The sequence below is a fragment of the Brienomyrus brachyistius genome, chromosome 19 (assembly GCF_023856365.1).
Source record: "Brienomyrus brachyistius isolate T26 chromosome 19, BBRACH_0.4, whole genome shotgun sequence".
NCBI classification, from domain to species: Eukaryota; Metazoa; Chordata; class Actinopteri; order Osteoglossiformes; family Mormyridae; genus Brienomyrus; species Brienomyrus brachyistius.
In genome coordinates this window covers 18436367-18460468 of record NC_064551.1, presented here as the reverse complement: position 1 = coordinate 18460468, position 24102 = coordinate 18436367, and the positions used below count along the sequence as shown (strand labels likewise).

The window sequence follows — 24102 nt, the reverse complement described above, 5'->3', positions numbered from 1 at the left end:
GATAATGACGATGACAATACTTTATTTTACAATTTGTACAAGAATAAATACAATTACAGTAAAGGAATTAAAAATGCAAAGTATATATTTTCTTTGGATGCTCCTTTGGGTAATTTCCTCATATACTCGAAACATATAGTCAGGCTAAGTAGTGTCTTTAAACACTGCAATGGATCAGTATTCCGCCCATTCTCCTACCTTATCGTAGGTGGAAAGACTCACGTTTTACTCGTGAGACTCACGTTTTTATGCTAATGGCCGTGATGTGCTTAAACCAAAAAAATACTCATAGATATGACCTGCTGTGAAGACTTATCTGAATATACAATAAAAATACATGCACCCTCTTTAGCCGGGCGAGTATGTCAGGGGTCTTTGCTGTGACCCCGGGTAGTAAAATTTAGATTGTTGTTTACAGTTATATTTTGTCATATGTCAACATTATTGGTCAGATTGTTGTTTTTCCAGTGTCTGTTTAACTGAAAGTATTACTACTGCTGCTGCTCCTGCTAATAATAATAATAATAATAATAATAATAATAATAATAATAGCAAAAGAAAAGAACATAATTACTCACAGTTTTCACCGAAATATACAAGTTCTGCATCACTCAACTACCTGTTTTCACTTCAGTTAGGTTCACATGTATGCCTAATTCTACTTGGAATATGCTCCAGGACCCCCAGTGATTCTGGATTGGACAACCAGTTGGAAGATTAATAGATGAATGGATGATATATTGGCACTCTACGTTACTGTACTGCATGAAAATGAGATTTGCCTCATTAAACCGGTGTTACATGAATAACAGACCAAGAACAGAACAGTGCATTCAGAGACATATGACAGTGTTATAAATTGCTAAATAGCAGGAGTGTCTTCCCATGAACACCACACTCAGATCATCGACAGAAGTGGTGAGAAACTGTTCAATATTCCATATTTACAATATGAACAATCCATCGAGGACACACTCATAAAGACCTACATCCTTTCTTTGGTCAGCCAACTAATACTGTCTGGAGATCAGGTGAAAAAATGTCTCAAATATAGTTCCTCAACGGTGGAACGAGCTACCGATGTACATTATACTGTCAGTACACCTCCCAACCTTTGAGAGACGCATCTACCTCAACAGCTCAAGCAACTGGCCCACCATTGTCTTCTCACTTAACCAGTCCTGTACCCTGGGTGTTCTTATTTATGCACTCGTCTTTGATTTTAATTGCTCTCTTATTAGGTTCTTGCAATGTTTTTTTTTGTTACATATCCTGTAGCTCTTACTCCAGTGCAAATAGTACTAGTCCTGAACTGGAAACTCAGCCTAACTGTACTTCTGCTAATTTGGCCGCTTGTTAGTTGTATACTTTTAGGTATTATCTGCTTCATTTGTACGTCACATCGGCTAAATAAATTAATAAATGTAATATAATGAAACTAGTTTAAAAATAGTAGGACAAACAGTTATCCAAACTGGATACAATCATGAAATAAACCTCTTTTGTCGTTTTAGTGACAAGACATGTATTTATGGCAGGTTGCAGAAACGTGTATTTTATAAATCAATTTTAATTCCCTATATTAATTCATTGATTAATCCTTCTTTTCATCGTAGCTGATACCCGTTAAGCGCATAAGAATTCTGCAGAGACTTTGCGGAAGTGACGTGACGGAAGTGGATGTGCGCGAATACCATTGGTTCCCGACGCCTGATGAGACGTGGAGGAAACGCAGTGAACTGAGGAGTTGTTTGTTCCTTTTAATTACAAATAATACACAGACAGCCAACAGAGTGAGTTTCTTTACATTTAATATTATTTTTTGGCAATAATGATAGTTTTAAAGTCACGTGTGCGCAATGGTGGTTGCACGTTTGGGTTCATACTGTGGTGTTGGTGTTCCCACATCTCCCCAGGATGGTGACTGATGTACAGCTGGCCATTTTCGCCAACATGCTCGGCGTGTCACTCTTCCTGCTGGTGGTTCTTTACCACTACGTGGCCGTTAACAATCCGAAGAAACTGGAGTGAAGCTGTATGCATGGAAGGTGTTTACCGCTCAGGCCTACGTGGAGTGCTGTCTGATTTTGTAACGCTGTGAGCGCATGTAAATGTAAACTCACTTGTATCAGCAGCGGCTTTCGCGTAATATCCATATTGTTAATATACCAGTGTTTGTCTTCTTTTACTGCCAGGGTGAAGATCGGGACCATGATCGTGAAACGATGACTTGCCTCGCTGGGAGGACTGTTTAAGCCAGTCTGTAAATGTCTTTATTAAAGTTGTTTTGAATAAATGCTTCATGAAACAGTAACATTTTCCCATGTTAAACTGCACCAGTATGTATCCTTCATTGCTGCCAGCCTCCTGAGGTCCATCCAGTGGCTTATTGTATATGTAGCTCAAATGAGTCGGATGTAGAAACCAGTCAGATTGAACAAGTCACACACAATATACATTACTTTAGTCGAGTATTTTATTGCTTAATGTAAAAATAGTGGGGTCTAGGTATTGAGAGGATACACTTGTCCCTCGAGGTACATAATTCTTAACATAAGAACTTGACTTAAAAAGTTAAGGTGCAGAATGCCCTGTAAGGAATAGAACTGAATTATCAATATGATTAAGCACTGAGAAATATGTGTAAAGCTTAATTTGAGAAATTACAGTGTGTTTTAACACTTTTAAAAATGGCAGTTAGAGTGATTATAGAGTAATACATGTAAAATAGCTACTGAGATCCAGCAACATGGCTCAAATATAAACCTGAACTTCATGATATTTTAGTGGCTGTATCTCTCTCTACATTTTAAACTAAGGCTACATATACTGCTATTACCAAGAATATCTTATTTCAAACGTAAAGCTGTTCCACCAGGCTCTGGGGAATAGAGAGTAGTTTGTTCAAACTCTGTCCCAGGTTATGTCAGACCTCACTGCACAAGGGAAAGGAGGCTGAAGCAGAAAACTCCTTGAAGGAAAAACAAAAGGAAGAGAAAAATGGTTTTGGGGAATAGCTACTGATGTTATATTGTGCCGTAGACTAGTTGTGAAATGCCCAGGGCTGGGTGTGTTACCTGCATTGAGGCAGCTCTAGATTGAAGGCCTGGGTCTCCTTTGGAGACAGCATGCTGGGCTAGGCTGTTAATCAGGACCTTCGAAGTGGACATTGCTTTGCCAGCCATTGTGTAAAAGGAACAAAGAAATATAAACTTACTTAAGATCGCTTGCGACAGGCCTTACATTTATGGTTGCTGTTGAAAAGGAGGCAGGTGGTAGGAGCTGCTCCTTACCTCCAATAGGCTTCTTTTTGCTGGGCTCCTTCGTGCTTATGGAGCAGCCGGGGGCCTGGATGGGTCCCGTATCTGGCCAGCGCACTGGTGGGCGGCACGGCCTCGGCTGCAGGTTACACCTGCCGTGAGGTAAGAGAAAATTCCAGATGAGTATGGGACGTACAAATCCAAGGAAGGAGGCAGCATGAAATTACATGAGGCAGCAGTTGGATTACCAACTAGTATCAGAGCCAAAGGAGACACTGAGAATTTAACACTGATTTGTTGCTGTGGGTTTCTAGCTAGAAGACCCAGTAGAGTCACTGATATGCCCAGAATTAGACTGTTCAACAGAAAAACAGATGTCTGTTAATTTCTCAGTTCATGTACCTTGAGTATTTGATGGACCACAGGGTGTTTGCTGAGCCATCTTTCACAAAGCACTGGAAAGTAACTGAGAATTAGTGCTGGCATTGCTTAAACACAGTACTCTGCTCTCTGCAGTAAGTGCATGTCATACAGTGGCTTTTGTCAAGTTTGGCATTAACTGCGTACCGCCGAGGAGGCCATTTCCACCTTCCGGGTCTGTGCTTGCTGGCTGATCAACCTCCCCCTCCTCAGTGGAACTTGCTTAGTTTGCTGGTCAGCATGAAGATTAGGACAACTGCAGCCTGCGCAGTGGAGATGAAGCAGTGAGGAAATGTAGGCCACATGGCACACGATCATGAAGCACCCAGAACGATCTGGAAAAGACAAACCCTCAGAGGCAAGACATCTGTGTGACATTCTGCTTATTTCAAGAACAATATCTGTGAAACCAGGCATAGTCAGTTTCATTACTCAATGTATTGGGACCCTGTCTCTCCAGTTTCTAATGGAAATAGTTTTATGTCTTGTGAAGGTCTATTGCAGCACTGATCCATACTGATGTACAGTAGGCTGGCTATTGTGATGTCAATATACAGGTTTTCAGAGCAAATTGCCCATCATCTTGTCCATTAGACACAGGCTGACTTCGTGATCACCCAATGTTGCAATACATTGACTTTTTTGGCATATCAACCCAGTGTGTTTAAATTCAGCTCTCAGATAATTAATATCTGAGCCTCAGAGGTACAAAGGAGCTGTTGGAAATGTTTCAGAACCTGCGTCACTGGCGATACAATTCATACGTATTCACGAAGGTCCATTTTTTTGCTTGAATTATCCTTCAAGTGGCTGCTTGGAGTTTTAGATGAACAAACCTGGATCTCTTAGCGAAGTTACATACAGCTGTACAAAATGATGTGAGAAAATACTATGCCCAAATGCTGACCTTTTCAGTACCATGTTAATCAAGCATTAATTCCTGAAAGTGTTCTGCAGAATGGACTAAATACAGCAGCCGTGTAAAATGTTAGCCGAGGTTAATGAGGGAGGTAAGGTAACAGAAGACAAGAAAATGGTCAGAAAAGGGGCAAAGGTTAAAGTTCTCAGTCAGAAAGGGAACATTTATTACATAAAAGGCCAGACATCATCAGAAATATCAGACCACAGCATGTATAAAAGAAGGCAAAGTTGTGATGACATCCGAGGAATTGACGTCAGAGTCCTAGAGCTGAGATCATCCCACGGTAATGCTGAAAGGGCGTGTGCTGGCTGCTGGAAGCAGAGGTGACCACAGGGCCCATCCCTAAAGCACGACCCTTAACTTCTTCCACAGTACATGGCTTGTTTTATGTTCCTGGGAAGAGCATATGAGCCTGGTTATGCCTCCAGCAGGACTGGTACAGAAAAACCCTGCACTGTTCCTGTATTGAACACGCAGCCACGGGGATTAAGAAACATGATAGGCTGAGGCTCACAGCAACTTTAGCAGAGTTCACATGACAAAGATTAATCAAATTAATGTAGAAAACAAACACACGCTCCTAAGAAATGAGGTATAACTCCTTACAAACAGTTATGGCACAATACTGAGGCTGGAAGCCGTACATACACACTTCCCCCGTCACCATTAGTCGTGTATATATACTGTACATATATATACATATAAAACAGTGGGAATATTCATGCTCTAAATCTGTCCTGACAGAAAGCTGGCGGTTTGCCTTCCAGTACAACATCCACAAAAACGGATCAAACATCACATCACATCACCTGAACTTCTGAGATGTGGCCTAGCTGTTTGTGGAAACTTCAATACCGAATGACACACGAACGTCACTCAGGACAACAGACACTACTGTCGGTACATCTGGTGGAGACAGGTACATCACTGGTCTGCTCAAAGATCCTCTAAGTCAGTGTTTCTCAACCCAGTAGGGAACTAGCAGGGCACAAACATGTGGACTGTCTGGCAGGGAGCAAAAATGTAGATCATGTGGGGTCCCGGAGGACTGGGCTGAGAAACATGACTTTTTTTTTTTCCAGGTCGAGAATCGCTGTATGAGCTGTGGGAGTCTGAGTAAGAGGGTGACCACACAGCGCATCACCTCACAGTTACTGGCCTCTAGCGTCTTCGAATGTTCAACCCTACCTGGTTACCAATAACAACTCAGGCACAGAAACCAATGCAGAGTGTGCATAGCGGACCTGTGTTTTGACACATAGAAAACAGGTAAATGTGCTTCATCCCCACAGTCCTTTTCTGCTCTGACTTTAGGCCCACAAAAAAAGTAGAAAGTCTGCTGACAGACAGTCACATGACGTGTTAATGTACCTGTACTCGGTAACGTGTCAGGGTGTTTTGTTCCAGCACGTGGGATTATTAGAAATACTGTTTAAAAAGTGCACACACAGTGTAGAAAATACCAGCCACATGTACTTAGTGTGTATAACTCACTGCTGGGTGCACCTAAGGAGAGCCTGACAATGGCTGTGCTCTAAGCCAGGGCTGCGACGCGGTCTGGGGCCCCGGCGCCAACCTGGCGTGCAGTCGACAAGCCGCACACGCGGTGTCTGTAAAATGCTTAAAAAGTGCAACATGGATAAACAAAGCTGGTAAACTCTTAATACAGTTAAACTGGTGTCCTACCAATTCCTAAATATAGCCAGCAAATGTGTTTAAGAATTCCCCCTGATATGTACATGTTTACGGTTTGGGGAGTGACGTGGTCTCTGGGGTTGATGGCATGATCATTTAGCCTGGCTTCCAGATGAAAGGTTCCACCTTAAAAACGGATACCCACAGTCAACGTAAGGCTACACCACGTTTACGCAGACAGAGCAGGCCTTAAGGTGGACCGGGCTGGCCCGTTTAAAATGCAGTTGTATGGCAGTGGGCTGGGTGGCAGGATGGGCCCCATGATCTTTATTTCAAGGTTACGAGTCGGATCAGCTATCGAATCACCTCTGGGAAACACAGGGCTCCGTCTCAGGGGCAGTTGTGCTCGGCACCGACCCTCAGCCCGGAGCTCTAACAGAAAACCTACTTAGCACCTGGGGCATGCAATCGGCATCCTGCCGCCCTCAGGGCTGCCCTGCCCGAACACGCTCACGTTCCTCTCTGCCCGGGCAGCCGGGCCGCTCCCTGACGTCACCGAGGAAGGCCAGGGGAGGCAGGGCCTGCTGCAACAGGGGGCTCAGCGTCCGGCTTAGCGCCTTGTTCAGGAGGTTGGTCTTGGGCATGGCCTGCAGAGAGGGGAGCAGCTTGGAGAGGCTGGGAGGCTGGAGGGAGTAAAGGCCAGCCATGCTGAAGGAAGCAGGGATGGAGCAGGGACCCAGGGTAGCTGCCTTAGGGAAGCCCGTGGGGACGGACGGGTGGGAGGGAGGAGGGCAGGTGGGGGGGGCCGGGGGGCCGCCGGCTGCAGCTCGGGCCCCAGAGAGTCGCTGCGGACGCCTCTTCTCCTGAGCTTTGGACTCTACACAGAGAGAGACACACTTTGCGGATTACAGATGGAAGCAGAGAGATGGGGACGAGGTTGACTCCATGGCAGCGACCTTCTCATGCACTGTGCGAGACGTAACAGCTGGCAATCTTATAAATAACAGGCATCCGGGTGCGTATCTGTAACTATGCATTCAGGGAATTCACAGGTTACCACGGAAACGCAGCATCACTAGAGAGGCAGGCATCCACCAGCTCTCATTTCATTGGCTGGGCACAGAATGGAGAACCCTGGGTGGAGCACAAAGCCCTGTGCCATGCCCAGCCCCCCGCCCCCCCCGGGTGGATTCCTGGCATGGCGTGTTGGTCAGCTTACCTCGCACTGGTCCCAGGGCTTTGTGGCCGCCCCTGTGCAGCCCAGCGGTGGGACCAGGGGTCCGTGGGACTTGGCTGCATCCGAACGTGAAACTGGGGGAACTCTTGAGCTGAGGAGGTGTCTGTTGGCCGCCACTGCAGGTCCCACTGCTGTTGCTGCGCGTGCGGTTGAGGGCCATCTCGGACACAGAGCTGCTCGAACCCCTGGAGTACAAAGAGCCGGAGTCATGTGGCACGGCCGAGGAGAGGAACGGGGGTTGGGGATACGAGGGCGGGGCTGCAGGGAGCACTCACAAGGTCCTGGGCGGGGGAGCTTTGACCCCGTGCTTCCTGACGCTGCCATTGGCTACTTTGTTGTTCCTCACATGCCTCAGCATCCAGGCCCGCAGGTTGGTGAGGCAGCTGTGCTCCGACAGGATGAGGCGCGGCCAGGGATTACACTCCACCATGTCCAAGGCTGCCACAGCAACAGCCCTGCCCACCTGACAGACAGAGGTGCTGCATGGACCGGCCGCTGCACACTGACGGGCGAATCGGAGAGTCTGCGCCACTCAGATACCTACCTGTTCGAAAATCTCCGGCGTATATTTTGGAGGGAAGGCGGGGGGAGGGGGAGGGGTGGCCCGCCCGTTGTCATGGCAAGCTGGGGGGATGCTGCTGACGGAGCGGCCCGTGTTGTAGTTGCACTCCAGCGTGTAGCTGCAGACAGAGGAGTCAGTGAATGGTGATAGGGAGGCTACCACTGCGCACGTGGGACGCATCGTCACGCCATACCTGTGCACGAGACCGATGGCTTTGTGGATGGCCACGCGCCCGCTGCCCTCTTTGGACTGGCCGTCTCGCTTGTCTTTGGCGTACATGTTCTTCTCGGAGAAATTGCAGCCCACAAAGTCGAAATGTGCCGAGTTGAAGGAGATGAGCTTCGGGTAAAGCAAGTTCTCCACCTGGAAACGACCCCACAGCAGAACATGAAAGGGTTAAATCTACATGCCTTTTCTACAGAGCGGGGGGGGGGGGGGGGGGGCTCAGTGGGTTAGGTATCTGTGATTGGCTGGTCACCAGTTCCTTACCCCTGCATGACAGAACAGTCACGTCACTGGAGGGCTCTTCAGCACGGCCACAAACCATATCGCAATCAAGATGGCAGATAGCTCAGGATTAAAGTGGCATGTCTAGGATGAGCTAAGGAGATATCAGAGGTGCTCCTCACCTGATCGTTCTCCACAGACAGGCTGTTCCCATACATGAAGCAGCCTCTCTTAGAGGCGTGGCCGTGCAGGTCCACGTAGTACGCGATCCCGCCCTCTTGCGGTGGGATGGACTCCGACGGCTGCAGTGACTCCCCGGAAGACCTGCTTTTCAGACCCTCCTCTTCATCACAGTGTCCCTCACGGTCCAGCTCGCCCAGCCAGGGACTGGCGTTCTCCTCAGAGCATGCGGGGATGTCTGGGGACGCCGATCCCCCAGCGGAGAGGGGGAGGTCCCCTGTACCCTGTTCCCTGTCATTCCTCAGGTTGTTACTCCTCTCCAGGTCAAACGTGTTCAGGCATTTGGTGTTGGAATGATTGGAAGATTTTGTGCTCAGCAGGTTCGAGCAGAGGGGCGTGGTGAAGGTGCGCCAGTCGGGGGAGCCCCGGCTGATACGGTTCTGCACGTGGTGGTAAAGTATGACAGCCTTGGCCGCGTAGATGGAGGGGTGAAGCTCAGAGCTGGGGTTGAGGTACTGCCGGTTCAGATTCACCCCTCGGGAGTCCGTCCTGAACGGAGGAGCAAACGCAAAGAGTCCTTAACTAGTACAGACAACAGTCGAACTTCACAATAAGCCAAATCGATCAAATCAACCAATTTACCAACCCCTGCCACCCCAGCCAGAAGCTCTTGACCCCCCCCTGCGGTCTGGTGGGAGATTTCACAGCATCTGAACACTGTCTACCAGATTCAAAAACCACTTCATTCCTCAAGCCTTATGATATAAATTTTACAGTTTCAGCACAAAATCAAAAATAATCAAATGTTTCAGATATGCGGTAGGGCTATATATCCATCTAGGGCGTTCGGCTGAGAGTTGCCAAGTGTCGCAGATGCTGGCCGCAGGAATGTCGGGCGTCTGGGATATACTGGGCCTGAATGTCATGGGCTTCACCTGTAGTGTCCGCGTACAACTCCGTCCGGATTCAGCATGGGGATCAGCTTGAAGACGAACATCCTGCGCAGCGCCTGAGCGCGAGGGTCATCCTGCTTCAGGATGAAGCTCAGGAAGCCGTTGAAGACGAAGCTGGACGGCGTTTCTCCGGGATGGACTCGGCTACTAAGGAAGAACACCTTCAGCGAGAGGGAGCCATAAAGGTTAGCCGACCGCCGGCAGTGCTGGGACGCCACGGAGACGGCAGGCGGCGGGAAGGGGTCACGTACCCTCTTCCCCGCGAACCTGTGCGGTCGGGGAGTAGCGCCATCTGGGAACAACTTGTCGAGCCGGGTCTCCCGCTCCTCCATCATGCCATGACAGGAGGTGATGGTGATGAGGTCGACACGGTGGCCATCGAGGGAGTGGCAGAGCAGCTCACGGTGGTAGTACACAGAGTCTAAGGGACTGAGGGACACGGCCATCACACTGCGGCTCCTAGTTTAACCCCAACCCTAAGGAAGGAAACCTTCTCAGCCCACCCAAATGATACACAAAACATGCATGAAATAAACATGGACATATATTAAATATCATCTTTAATTTGAATTCATTTATCCAGCTGGACATATTAATCATGTAACTGGGGATGACACCATAGCCTGTCGGGAAACATGCAGTTGGGTGAACTGGCATCTCTAGACTGCCCATAATGTGCATGTATGCCCTGCACTGGACTGGCATCCTGCTCAGGCCCCAGGATCACTGTGACATTGTACTAGACAAGTACCAGTCGATCCAAAAGCCAAATCAGACACTGGAACAAACAGCCTTCTGTTTACAAGTGTAAGGCCCGTGTGGCCATGGCGCAAGGCTTATGAAGCTGTTCTTAAACTCAGCCCAATAAAAAACAGTGTATTTAGTTTTATACAACACAGAAGCCTGATTTGCTGGTGGTACCTATTGGGCCCCAGGTGCTGAGAGCCGCTGAACCTCTGGTCCAGCTGAAGCAGCATGTTCTGGCATTCGCTGTAGGAAAAGGGGTAACAGAATGCAAAGTAGGTGGTCGTGCCACGCCCTTCCAGGAACCGGTGACTGAAGGACAGGATGAACTGGCTCTCCACCATCTGCATGGGGAACAGGTTTATAAGAGAAGCAATCAGAGGCACATTAACGTACTCATCAACACCCACACCCAGGGCATTCTTCCTGCAGGCTGTCCCATCATTCACGCGCCCCACATTCCCCCCCAGGCTCTACCACCCACACACCACGGAAACACACACACCCAAATTTTTACCATGTTGCCCACGTCTGGTGAACTACTGAAAAGTTCAATACTTCCATGCACTAATTTTGCAGAGTTATGTGGCGTGCCAGTTAGCCCGTGTCTAATGTGCAATGTATGTTATGTTTAAGTTACCTTCTGTCTCCCCTCCCCTTAAATTACAGCTTCTCCCCTGGTTACCAAGGAGTTATGTTCTGATAAACCTACTGTAAGGCGAAAATATCATAAGGCAAAAATGTGGTTTAAGACAAGACACCTAACCCAACAAACATCACAGCCTGACCTAGCTCGTCTTAAACATTACCAGAACACTTAAATTAGCCGACAGCTAAGCAAAATAATCAACAAAAAGCCCTTCTTCATAATAAAATTTTGGATATCTCATATAATTTATTGAATATGGTACTATGAAAAACATTTACCCATCGTAAAAATCAAAATATCGCAACTCAGACCATCGGATAGTCTCACTCTGTACTGAACATGGCTGACATGAGGATAAATCTTTACTTGACCACAGCTTCCTGGACAGGCACCCAGGCAGCTGTTACCCACATCGCAGCACTGCAAACGGGGCCCACGCACCTCGAACGTGGGCCGGTCCCGCACTCGCTCCCAGCGCGGTCTCACGGGCAGCGTCTTTACCAGCGGAGCCATTCCCTGGGAGTACAGTTTGCTCTGCTTGTTCATGTTCATGACATTGATCTTGAGCAGCTTTCCTGGAGTGCCCCCCCGGACACTGAAGTAGAACCAGGACCTACAATGACATGCGATACGTTTATCAAGGAATATTTCGTACTTGTTAGATACTAATTTTATACTTTCATATTTTCAAACAAGTTTCAAGTTTAAGAAGCAAAACAGGCAGTACAGGCAGTTCCAGGCTGACATATACAATCTGTTCCAAAAAGCTTTACGAACGTCTAATTTAAATTCCATGCCATTTTTTTCCTTACAGCAACAAATACATATATCAGATATATACTGGTTATACATACTAAAGAACATGTAAAACAAAAAGGGAAAAAAATGTAAGTTTACTTATGACATACTCCACTTCTTTCGTTAATGGTTCTGTAAACTCTGCGAATCTCATATTATTTGCATGTGTTCAAATTGTAAGTTGGTTTTATGTAAGTTGAGAATTGCCTGTATGTTTTATTACCGGATTAATGGAAAGACACAGTTTTACTGAACTGCAGAACACATCTACCTGTTCCCATTTTCAAATTCTGTTTCTGCACAATCAGGTTTAGTCCAGACATTGAACTCGTAGTCCGGAAGGGAGGAAGGAAGCCCTTCCGGCTCCCCCGTGATGCCGGGTCCCAACCCAGCACGTTCCCCCTCGGACAGACAGTGATCCACCCTCTCAACCTGGGCCAGGTTCCCAGAGTCAAACTTGGAGCTGAAAATAAGGTTTCCAAAGCAGAACTCCATATCTGTGCTTCCTGCCCAGAGAAGATCCTCGAGCTCATATCCTTTTCCTCACAAACAAGCCACCTCCTGGAAGGAACACAACATGGATCAGGTGCAGGAATAAGTTCCTATGTATCCCATGTATCTCACTGACAAGCTGCTCTGCTGAATTTAGAGTCACTACCCTGGCACATTTAAATTGTTAATTATACTTACTGAGGCAACAGGGAATTATTTCCTCAACCCAGTTAATTTTCTCGGGGAAGTGCATCTTTACCACTTAAACCTTTTATGGAAAAGCAGAAGGTTGAATAAGCATATGAAGGGTACATATAAATATATACGTTTTTATATAAAAAGTTGAATTTATGTTCTGCTTGCTTTGCTATGATTGTCCCAAGTGTCCCCATGCCTGTAACCTCCCCCATCCAGACCATGCCCATCCTCTCCATCCCCCCGGTACAGACCATCCTCTCCATCCCCCCCCCCCGGTACAGACCATCCTCACGCCTGCCTCCCCTTCAGTACAGACCATCCAAACACACTCCTCCCTCTCCGTCTCCACGCCCGCCTTCCCTCCGTACAGACCATACCCACGCCCATCTCCCTCCCCTTTTCCCTTTCGTTAATAATCGCTGGATCACTAAACAAACGGTTGCTCACTATCTTTGTTTAATGAAACGAATCATGAACCATCAGTAACATAAAAATACATTAGAAAGTGGAGCAGCAAGACGACATGAGGGTTACGTGTTGTGTTTGCCTTGATGCATCTATCACACCGAGGAACGTTTATACTACACAGACCCCCCCAAATTCACCTTCACGGCCCGTTCCCACACAACGTCCCACTGAATTCCGCTCAACAGTTTCGTTGAAAAACTGAAGCATTAAAATAATTAAACCAATTAAACACACAAAACACAACACCCATCAGGAAGAGGATTCTCACCCGACGAAATGACAAACGCATCCAATTATTTCGGATCGCAGTATTTTAACACTACGCGCATTTATTCATTTCATCAACATGTAACATCGAATACAGCAGCCATTATTTTCGTTATAAGCGAGCTGCCTCCGATCTTCATCACCATCTTGCTCTTTAAACCCAAACAAACCCATAGAGCTGTCCGTCTCTGCGGAACCAAAGCAAGCCGCGTCCCTATTGGCTACGACCAAACGACCATCGGCGGAGGAGCAACGAGGAAGGTGATTGGCTGAAGAGCGAAGGGTATTGACTGAACTATAAATTAAGTCAAGTGTGTTTAAAACGCAAAATGCTCTATATTGAAATACTATTGGCTTTAAAGTTTTGTATTCCTAGTTTGTTACAGTCCTGCCACAGTTGAATTTGCTACAATTTCATGTTTATTACCACGCTATTGAAATACCTTAATTGAAGATTATTTATATTTCACCAAATGCTGTTCTTCACAGAATCAATATTTATCAAGTGACGTTAAGGAAAAGTGTAAATATAGCCACGAGATTTCTGCTGCGAAAGGCAGCCATCTGCTTTCTCTGATATAAACGATAGACGGTCCTTAGGAATGAGGAGGAACACTTCGGCCTTTCGGCCGGATGAATTGCTGCTCTAAGGTTTTAATTCTTTTAGAGGACACTGATGTGGAGAGGGGTTCAATAGACCTATTTGGCGTAACGAAAAGGATACCTTGGAGGATGCGGGCATCGATCCCGCTACCTCTCGCATGCTAAGCGAGCGCTCTACCATTTGAGCTAATCCCCCTTCATTGAAATAGCCGATTACACTGTATTAAGTTTCGCTATAAGCTTAATTTGTTTTTTTGTTTTGTGTCATTTTAATCTATGAGTAAGTGTTTATGTTTGCTGCTACTAACTAGATAAGAATGTATATAAAATTCAGTAGAAAAGTTCAAAATTTTAATTTTTTTAATTTAATTAAAAAAAAAGCAACACGAAAAGATGAGTCCTTCGAGCCGGATTCGAACCAGCGACCTAAGGATACCAGTGACGTAACCCGCTACAGTCCTCCGCTCTACCAACTGAGCTATCGAAGGCTCCCGCCATCGCCCTTCAACTGTCCCCTTTTCACCGGTTCCGAGGTATTGTTTGTTATATTTAAAGGCATATTGTATCCATAATTTATCTGTAATCCGTAAATTGTTTAATCGGTGATTTTTATGATTACGTCTTTAATAAATTATACAACACGTCCAAGAAAACTCGGGGGGTTGCAATTACTTTACTATCACACCCTGTTCGGCTATGGGGGATAGAGGATATAGACAGGTCAATTACCTGCAACGCAGCGGGGCCAAGGAATCAAACAGGCAATATGCATATATACAACTACAAATGAGCTATCTTTCATAGTACAAGCCCCCTCGGTGACGAACGAGATTCGGTCCTAGGTGTTAAGTCGCAACAGGTACATACCGTTCATATTTAGCGTCAGTTAGTCAAATGCTTCACCCTTTTCCATTTAAAACGTGAACACTTCCAAATTCATTAAAACATCTGAAACATAATGCAGTGCATAATAAAAATAACAATATCCACCCATTTTCTGTGATCACTTTTCCTGGTCGGGATCTCGGAAGCTACAGGCGCAAGATAGCGAATGACCCAAGGACCTATATCCCGAAGCTGGTTCAACAAACTCAGGCTTCGAAGACAAGTTCCAGTTTGACTAAACCAGTGGTTCTCAAACTCGGTCCTCAGGACCCACTGCCCTGCTTGTTTTCGAGCTATCCCAGCCCCACACACAAGTCCCAGCTGTCTTTCAGTTTATATCATGGCTGTGATTTCTTGAAGTCTGTACAAATGCTATACTGGGGTGTTGACCATTCCAGTTCAGGGTTTCCCTGAAGTTGCTGGCCATCATGGCTGGCCTGTACACCTGTATTGTGAGTGCTGTGCAGAGCAGAAACAGTACCTCTGTGTTCTTCCCAATGGATTCTGGGGTTCATCAGGGGTTCTTGCTCCTACTCTGTTCAATGCTTACATGGACTGGGTGATGGGCAGGTTAGAGGCTGTAGAGCATCTGTTGATGAGGAAAGCTTTTCCAATCTTGGCTTTGTTGATGATGCTGTGATCTTAACAGAATCAATGGAGGCTCTGATCAGGGTGCTCAAGGGACTGAGCGAGGAGTCTGAGTGTCTGGGATTGCAGGTGTCCTGGATAAAGACCAAGATCCAAGGTCGTCAACTGAGATCCTAAGGTGTTTTGTCGTGTGATGGGCACGGCCATGCATTGTACCAGCGATGCTCCCCAACCAAACGATATTTCTAAGATGTGTATTTACTGTATCATTCTTGCTTTTAGTGTATGTTATTTTATGATTTGGTAGGTTATTTTCATCTGGAAACACAAAAAATGTTACCATATAAATTCATGGTAATTGATTCTTCACCTTAAGCCATTTCAGCGTACTAAAGTTTTCATAAGAACATTCTACTTTCGGATAGCAGGAGGAATTCAACACAGGTGAAACGCTTCACTGCAGTTAACCAATGATTCTGAAAGCAATCCTAACCCTTTCAAATAACTCATTCAGTAAGATCCTGGTGTAATTATAAGGACCCATCTTGGACACTAGAGGTAGCATGTGGGTATCAGTTAGCAGTAGAAGGGCTGAAAAGTCTTTATTTATAAACATTTCACATATACAAATTCAAATGATTTCATCTTAAGAGAATTTCCCCAGATAGAAACATTTACCTCCTGCCATCAGACGATACGTGGCCTTTCATCAAAGCTGGGATTTTAGGGATCTGCCTCAAAGCCCTGTCATCGTTCATTTGTCCAGTTAAACCCTCTGTGAGTGAGACTGGGATCTATGTGACATTGCTGTTGCTCTAAAGGATGCTCAAAGTGCTCTACGCAAGGACCGGGGATGCAAACCTAAACCAATTATACTGCACAGAGGTAGGAAATCATTTCTCGATGCTCCATGACAGGAAACAATGTCCGATTTATACAATATATCACGCAGCAGCAGTAGTGATCTATAATCCAGTGCTTTAAATTGTTGGGCAAAAAACATTAAAATTTAGTTTAACCTTAGTAACCAGCTTCAGAAAAAAATTGATCATGAAATAATTTCCTTCATAGTCACAAGTCAAGTCAACAATTAACCTTGAAGTGTCTGTTTGAAGTTTACCACAGGACACTGGTATGATGGGTCCAGCTGGTTCCCATTTGGCAGTTTAATAACACTGAGTAGGAAACCTGAATACCTATAAAAAAAACAAAAAAAAAAAACTGTGCACCCAAAAGTGATGACAGCACATAGAAAATAAGTGATAAAATTACATGCAATTGACCAAAAAAAAACAAAAAAAAAACTCTGCTCTGGTATCCCAGAAAGTCCTTACTTGAGCATTGCTAAAAAGACCAGGTGGTTTCGCTCCGTGGAAATGCAGCCTCAGAAGTTGGTCCTGTACGCTTATTATAATCTGGACATGAGTTCGACAGCCCGATTTTTAATCGCAAACGCAGTATCTTGCAAGTAAGTCCAGGTGGAGTTGGTGAAGTTTATCACATGATTTTGAACGCACTGTAATGATGCTTCACCACTGCAATGAGGAAAAAGGGGCGATTATGACAGATACAGTGACCAGATGCAGTGAAGACAAACCAATCAAAGTAGCATGTAAACACTGGGAAATTGAAGAAAACATCTGAATATTACTCTCAAGATGAAAACATGCAAAACAGTTTATTATATCCACCATACAATGCAGGCAGCAAAAAGGTATGTACTTACTTGCAAGAGTCTACAAACTTCTGCCAGCAATGTTCGAGTGCTGCTTTGAGATGCATCATGGCTGGAAGGATGTAGTTCACATGGACAAAGAGCAGAAGTTCCTTCAGATACTCAATAAACTGGAAAACACCTTCTGGGATGTTGGCATTGAGCTGTAAGAGGGAATGGCAAGATGATCATGCGAGACAGATATAGGGGGCCATCGATTCTGAGATACAGTAGGCCATTTGCCAATGTGCCAACGAGCGGCTCCATTTACCCATTCAACAAAGTGCGGGCTATTCTCCCTGACCCACAGGACCAAGTCTGAACAGAACTCTGTGACGAAGACGATGGCGGTCCTGGACTTCTCCCAGGCCACATGCAAGATGGGTCCCACAGCAGTAACGGCCTCCGAATAGTAAAACGGTGCGTTTGTCTCGATCCAACTGTAACGAGATGGCGACTGCTGGTGTAACACAGCCAGGGTCTTAGCAGGTCAGACAGGATATCTGCTGCCTAATGGCTTATTTTCCCCCCAAAATGAGATGTAGTGTGCAGGCAACATAGCATTTAGAAGGTGATACCAAACTCATGGCAACTGGTTAAGCTGAACATGTTCAGATGGTCCCTACTGCAACATTTCACACGCATGTTAAATCTCCAAGTGACTGGGGGCTGAAAGACTTCGGTGTATCTGTCACAGAACAAACCTGAAGCCCGTCTGCAGGGAATGAGACGTGCGGGTCCATGCCTGATGACAGAGTGGCGACACCCCCGAGCTCTGCAGGTATCTTGCCGTGGTAGATGCTGCAGATTGAACACAGCACCATGTTAGAAAGGAGCATTTCAGTCAGGTATTTTTCCAGAGACGACAGCGTGTTCAACTGCAGCACAGAACTAACTGCTGTGAGGAGCCAATAATGCCCAACTTTACAGAATCCACTCAAACACTCGGAACCAGTAGTGGCAGTAAATTTATGCCTACCTTTAAACGACCCATGTGACCTGATGTCATGGACCATGAAGCCCGTCGTGAAAACCAGGACGGCGAGAATCAGTCGCCACCAGGGGAAGTGCCGGCCTCGCATCTTCTGCTGCAGGCCCTGAGCACGGAGAGAAATGAGGCTCAGTCCAGGAGGATGAGCGGCGCCATGGAAACGCCCACTGCAACACAGGGGCGGGAGCACTCACACTGCATAGGGTGTTACACTCCGTAACCTCCTGGGAGCGCCCACAGTTCCTCATCTCCTCATTGGTCACCTTGAAGGAGTGAACCGTTTCCTGCAAGCGTCTGCGAAGCTTTAAAAAACAAACAAAAATAGCTAAATAAATGTACATTACTACAAAGTTGACTATAATTTCATATTCCCACAGGGCAGATGTGCATGAAGTACAGACTTACATTTTGTGATAAACTGCCCCACGACTGAAATAAATTGTTTAACAGCAGGCTGTAGACGGAGAAAAACCCTTCAGTCAGTGGTGTTCAGACAGAATTAAGACGACAGACCCCTTAAACTGACAAAAGGACACTGAACGCTTTCATTATGGAGCGAGTGCCCTACACACCCCCTTCACGTGGATTATCGATCACCCCAAGTGCCATGACACGCATGGTTAAATCCCCATCCAGACCCGGGCCTCACCTCGACTGCGGCAGGTGTTTCGGGTATAGCTGCCTCCACACGGCCAAGCTCTGCGGGTCCAGGGATAAGCACTCTGTCATGCTGCTGAGGAGCTGGGGACGAGATTGGACACATGAGGGCCCACTGCTACTATCCCCCCCCCGAAGACCACCACCCGCCACAGAAGGAGCGCCATGCCCCCGACACGCTGACAGTTGATATTTTCATAAAAATATTTAAGTGCATTTTGCTTGATCTGTATTTCATTCTTCTTACTTTGTGCAATACTGAACTGTGCTGACAAGACTTACAGAGATAACCAGAAATAGACTGTTTCTCAAACCAGTCCTCGGGGACCCCCCAGGGGGTCCCACGTTTTTGCTCCCTCCCAGCTCTCAGGGAAATAGGAGACAGAAAAACACGAACCGAACAGAGGCCCAGAGGACTGGTTTGTGAAACACCGCTTTAAGAAAGGTGTAGCATGGTAATTAACACAAGGTCGGTGTGGAGAGGCTTGGTCGGTGAGGCAGTGGCATGGCATGGGTTTGTCTGACGGCGTCAGACCATTTTAGATGTGTATAGAACTGGCTTCCAGTTAAACTTTTTATCACTGTATAGGATTCACATTTGTATTTTCGATGTAAATAAAGTTTGTAATAATTTCACTAAGTTTGGGATCGTGGACTCAGCAGTGGAACATGCATCAGCCATAAGACCCACCTGCATTTAGATTTGGATATAGAACCCGACACCCACCTCTCTTTTCATGTCATCGGGGCAGTGCGGCGTGGCTCTGGACAGGAATGAGGGGAAGTACGTGTGCAGTGTGTTTTCTGGTTTGGCCCCGAACGCTAATACTTTGAGTCGGGGATAGAGGCGACGCAACTGCTCCTGCAAGCTGACACACAGGCAAGGAGTCAGCCTCATCATGCGGGAATACACACACACACACACGCGCGCACACACACGCGCGCACACACACGCGCGCACACACACACAGCCCAGGGTGTGAGGTGCGGCAGCTTACTTGGGAGACAGTGCGTTTTTGGGCATGAATGCAAAATCTAGCAGAGGAAAGAACTCCTTTGGTCCCAGGATCCCGAAGCCTTTGCTCAAGTTGGCATGTAACCTGGAACAGATGGCAGGTAGACATTTCACAGCAGGCCTGGTAAACATGGAGCGCATGTGGGCCCTTCTGTGAAGCACACAAACGTACAGCCGTGGCCATCCGGACAGCTTCAAGTTAATCTGTGCCCCGCTAAGCACAAGCAGGCCAGCGTATGGGAAGCATGTTAATGCTTATGGAAAAGTGGATGTGCACTCACATGAGGAGCCTTTCCAGATACGCGATGGCGTAGGACGACAGGGCCTTCACGCCCAGGACCGGCAGCATGACGCCCAGCCACACTGAAAGACAGGAACGACATCTTTGACACAGCAGGGATGCGGGCCAAGTGGCCTTATGAAATTAAACCACAGGGTGACTTGCGCTAATTGGGCATTTCAACACTGGTTTTGCAAAAGTCAGCATGACCTAACAGCACCCTCACAGTGACACAGGCTGAGGGGCTGGCTCATCAGCATCTGTGATCTAGGAGCACAGGGCAGCACGGCCAGCTGGGGATTAAGAGCCACCCTTTGACCTGGAGGCACCAACGGCCATTTGACGAAGAGAAGCTGGTGATGGACTGCACTGACCGTCAAGACAGACCTAACTAATTGCACAGAGACACTGAATACAACCACTGACCCAAAAATTCACAGGCAGACCGAAAGCATAGGACCATCCTACTGTGACCCACAGTAAAATCTGTGCTATCGCAGAGCTAGATACCGTTTCACTGTTTGCTACAATCAGACAGGATCCAAGGGCACAGCTGAAGGGAAAAGGGTGTTTTCTGTAATTCGTTAGATCTGATCTTTCCAAAGTTGGTGGTGTTATGAATATAACTACATACACTGCAAACACCAGGACTACCGGCCAAACTAGCTCTGTGACCACAGCTGGCTCAGCCCTTCCCAGACTTTCACAAAGCGCTGTCTCACCCCTGAGTCCCTGGCCGAGGTCCGTGAAACCCGCCTGGCCCAGGGCCCACATGATGGTCAGGCACTTCATGGGTCGGTTCTGCTGAGACCTGAGCAGCTCCAAGTGCTGCAGCGTGGGAGGAAGGCATTCGGTCAGCTTCCTGTAAATGGCAGTGCGCTCTGACACAGCACTGCAGCTAAAAGCATGTGTTTCAGGGTGTATTTCAGGTTCAGGGAGCACAGTGCCTCACTCGCAGAGACACTCCTGCTCATCCGCGTGCTGCACTCACATCTGCCAGGTTCATCGTGGCTATTTTGGGTTTGTCCATCATTATGGCTTGAATGCAGATCCTGTAACCATGCAGGGGTTCACCTGCCAAAGAACAAACAAGTCAGGTGATGCTGACAGCCAGGATCCCACGACACCATTTGCATGATCCCCTCCCCCGGTACACTACACCACATATTCAAGTTATAAAAATGCACCAACAACCAGCGGCAAAAGCCTAAAAAAGTGCACCTGATGGTTTGTCCAACTCTCGCAGCATCGTGTAAATGCAGTGATCGAAGAAATCCTGCAGCGAATCAGAACAGCGTCCCAGTAGCCTCTTAATCACACCCCTCAGCTCCTTGGAAACCAGGCAGTATGGGTAATCTGTCCAAGACAGCCGACTGGATGGTGAGAGCCCATTCGCAGAAGACAAAGACATGCCGAGAACATCCTCTTCACAGCTGTCACTGCACATCATAAGGCTGAAACATGGACTAAAGTTGGGACACTGTACTGAGCATGAAATTTTTTATATCTACCCACGGAAGCTTGGAAACTGTCAAAATCACCACCCTGCAACTGACATTATGTGTATGTACTTTAAAGCCACATATTAGCTCTGAGAGAGCAGCAGAAACAGCATCAACACCTGGGTGAGGAACATATCTGCTTCAGCTTCAATAAGAGTCTATGCCAATGCGGCCTCATCTCTATGTCTATGCTTTACATCTCTATGTAAAGCAAATAAATTTCTACAGAGAACCAATTTAATCTTCTGCTAAACAATCAAGAGTGATCAGGAGACACAGGGTGGTGTCATCATGCTCTGGCGTCTCAAAACTGGGCTTTTTAAGCACGCAGATGTCCCACACTCACATTCAGTGCTGATGCCAGCACAGCTACAATAGTGAGACGGCCTACAGAAACACTGTTAGAGACCACGAGAGAGAGACAACGTAGCACACTGACTGACCATAAGAGTGGTTACTCAGAGTGGGCTCCACCTCGGGAGCCTGCAGTTTGTAGTTGAGGTATCCAGCCAGGTCCTTCACCCAGACAGAGGGGTTTTCAGGAAAGAGAGTCTCACTCTTCTCCAGCTGCCGTTGGAGCTCCGGAACGTCAAACTGCGACACACACACACACACACACACACACACACACAAAGTCAGATGAGCATTTCAGAATGCAAGTAGAGAATGAGAGAAGAGAATCAGCAAACTGACTCACTGCTTTCAGAGCTTCCTCAAGGGACTTAAAGTGCTCTGGCTTCTGCATGGACCCATTTGTGTGAGACTTCTTTGAGGGCTTCCCGGCACCCTGCTTCTTCTGCTGCTGCTCGGGGGATGGCGCTGGAGGGACCTGCTCCTTGTTCTTCTTCTTCCCCCCCATCTTCTCGAAACCCTCGTAGATGGTTTCAGACATCTTCAGTGGAGCTGTGTTAGATTTCAAAGAATAAAAGGCGTCAGGCTTGTATGAAGATCACCAGGAAGCAGCCTGGACTTGTGCAGACACAAGCGCAGTGCTCGTTTGGGACCGTGTGTGTCGCTTTATCTGCAAAACCGGCTACCCACAATCCTGGAATGAATCTAGTTCTGAAGTAACATCTGGAAGCATTGAAAGGAAGTATTATAAAGGTCATAGCAGAAAGGGGCGGAATAGCATTCTGTGCCCAGCAGGACACAGAATGACCATTTTGGCGGTGTTAGGGCACCAGGGGAACCTGAATTCTACTTACATCTAGGAAAACATCCATGGTCCCTAGCCACGTAAACTCGGGAGATCACCGTGTTTACAGCCAACTGTAAACTTTAAATGTAAAAGTAAATTAAACTTCATAAATGAGACTGTGTTGCATGGGTAACACCAGAATTGACTCCAGAGCAGTCAGCTTTGAACTGACCTTTGCAGTGTGAAACCTAACAACCTCGACAATATCTGCGTGCAAAGAAAAAAAACGACTAGATACCGAACCAAAAAGAGTCGCTAACAGGGTCAAAAGCGAGAAGCTGCCCTAGAACCGCAGACGACCAGACAAAGCGACCCGGCGGCCGCATTACCGGCTCGGAGAGGGGCCACACTGCCAGCCGAGCGACAAGCTGCGACTAAAGAGCCACCGACGACGGGCGGCCAATGCGCCCCTGAGGGCCGTTAGCCTGTCAGCTAGCTGCAGCCGCTTATTTGTCAGAAACCTCTAACCAGGAATCGACGTCGCTGTGGCTCTGACACCATATTCAGCAACGCGGTTTTCGAGCGCTTCGGATAATAATGTAAAGCTGGATAACTATACAAAGCGTTAAACCACTCGGTTACCCGTCCACATACGTAGGAGTTACGTTGCACATGAAACCCAGAAGCTATAACACATTATTATCATTATTATTAATATACAGCTATAACAAACTGATTCGTAGAAGAGCGCGCCCCTTCCTCCGCCGCAGGCCAGCGCTTAGCCGCCATCAGGAGACTCACGCGCCGGGTCGATCCTCGGCATATTAGCCTCGCCGAGCGCTTTCCTCCCACCCGATTTCTTGTCAGGCTGATTCTTTCCCGCTCCGCTGTTGTTGTGCTTCTTGTTCTTCTTCACCACCTCCCATTTACCGACTGAAGCCATTTTTCCAGGATTTAAAGGCGGCTAAGCTTTTGAAGGGAACGCGGCGCTGGATCTATTAGCTGTACAGGGCTAAGCTAACACAGCAAGATAGAGATGAAGGCTACGTATGTTAAAGCGGACGCTGCCACGTCTCCCAGGCGTCGTGATGTCATCGAGGCGCGCCGCCGGCTACCTCTCTACAGCTTTGGGGTACTACGTTTTTGCTTTTACATTTTGGGTTTCGATGAAGGGTTTAATTGTTTGAGTATTTTCTGGCCGGTAATGCCAGTATGTATACATAGATTTATAATATAGTTATTTACCAGACGTTTTTGTTTAGAGTGAGAATGAGAGAGTCGGCCACTCTCTGGAGCAATTGGTGTTAAAGGACTTGCTCAAGGGGCCAGCAGTTAAATCACTCTGCTAGTCACAGGATTTGAACCAGTGACCTATGGATTACTGGTACAGCCCTAACTAACAGAACCACACCAGCCCAGTCCTTGTCTTTAGTTCAGCTGTTTCAGTCTCTTTTAATCTCTGGATTATCTTTTTATTTATACAATGCAGTACTGTGT

At 46.9% G+C, this 24102-nt stretch overlaps 3 protein-coding genes and 2 non-coding genes across 9 annotated transcripts; 1 reads left to right on the top strand and 4 right to left on the bottom strand.

Moving 5' to 3' along the window:
* Window positions 1-1665: 1665 nt before the first annotated feature.
* On the top strand, window positions 1666-2314 carry ost4 (oligosaccharyltransferase complex subunit 4 (non-catalytic)). Of its 2 annotated transcripts, none has more exons than XR_007383861.1 (3): window positions 1666-1793; window positions 1917-2097; window positions 2196-2314. XR_007383861.1 is itself a non-coding variant. In XM_048985822.1 (3 exons), exon 2 carries the CDS (start codon window positions 1918-1920, stop codon window positions 2029-2031), a length of 114 nt encoding a protein of 37 aa, XP_048841779.1. In that variant the 5' UTR covers window positions 1683-1793; window position 1917; the 3' UTR covers window positions 2032-2048; window positions 2196-2314. The 2 variants fall into 2 exon arrangements, 1 of the variants encoding a protein (XP_048841779.1); XM_048985822.1 differs by having other exon boundaries at window positions 1683-1793; window positions 1917-2048.
* Window positions 2315-2458: 144 nt separating this feature from the next.
* Window positions 2459-13419, bottom strand: agbl5 (AGBL carboxypeptidase 5). Of its 4 annotated transcripts, XM_048985819.1 has the most exons (17): window positions 13234-13419; window positions 12498-12567; window positions 12079-12368; window positions 11451-11622; window positions 10538-10704; window positions 9868-10045; window positions 9599-9777; window positions 8666-9212; window positions 8230-8399; window positions 8019-8154; window positions 7750-7937; window positions 7457-7659; window positions 3828-3943; window positions 3663-3715; window positions 3294-3412; window positions 3078-3172; window positions 2459-2971 (listed from the first exon to the last, which is right to left on the bottom strand). In XM_048985819.1, exons 3-17 carry the CDS (start codon window positions 12300-12302, stop codon window positions 2927-2929), a joined length of 2592 nt encoding a protein of 863 aa, XP_048841776.1. In that variant the 5' UTR covers window positions 12303-12368; window positions 12498-12567; window positions 13234-13419; the 3' UTR covers window positions 2459-2926. The 4 variants fall into 4 exon arrangements, with proteins under 4 accessions (XP_048841776.1, XP_048841775.1, XP_048841777.1 ...); XM_048985818.1 differs by lacking the exon at window positions 2459-2971 and having other exon boundaries at window positions 2980-3172; XM_048985820.1 differs by lacking the exons at window positions 2459-2971; window positions 3078-3172; window positions 3294-3412; window positions 3663-3715; window positions 3828-3943 and adding an exon at window positions 4731-7114.
* A 539-nt stretch (window positions 13420-13958) lies between these two features.
* Window positions 13959-14031, bottom strand: trnaa-agc (transfer RNA alanine (anticodon AGC)). Its single transcript has one exon. It is a non-coding gene; the product is annotated as a tRNA-Ala (tRNA).
* A 202-nt stretch (window positions 14032-14233) lies between these two features.
* Window positions 14234-14323, bottom strand: trnay-gua (transfer RNA tyrosine (anticodon GUA)). The gene is given in 2 exon segments: window positions 14234-14269; window positions 14287-14323. It is a non-coding gene; the product is annotated as a tRNA-Tyr (tRNA).
* Window positions 14324-15884: 1561 nt separating this feature from the next.
* On the bottom strand, window positions 15885-23665 carry tmem214 (transmembrane protein 214). Its single transcript, XM_048985956.1, has 17 exons — window positions 23407-23665; window positions 22165-22370; window positions 21911-22061; window positions 21187-21321; window positions 20957-21039; window positions 20688-20793; window positions 19967-20048; window positions 19669-19770; window positions 19398-19539; window positions 18663-18754; window positions 18419-18467; window positions 18208-18315; window positions 18002-18119; window positions 17727-17823; window positions 17294-17462; window positions 17035-17186; window positions 15885-16843 (listed from the first exon to the last, which is right to left on the bottom strand). Exons 1-17 carry the CDS (start codon window positions 23546-23548, stop codon window positions 16717-16719), a joined length of 2061 nt encoding a protein of 686 aa, XP_048841913.1. The 5' UTR covers window positions 23549-23665; the 3' UTR covers window positions 15885-16716.
* Between the last annotated feature and the right edge of the window lie 437 nt (window positions 23666-24102).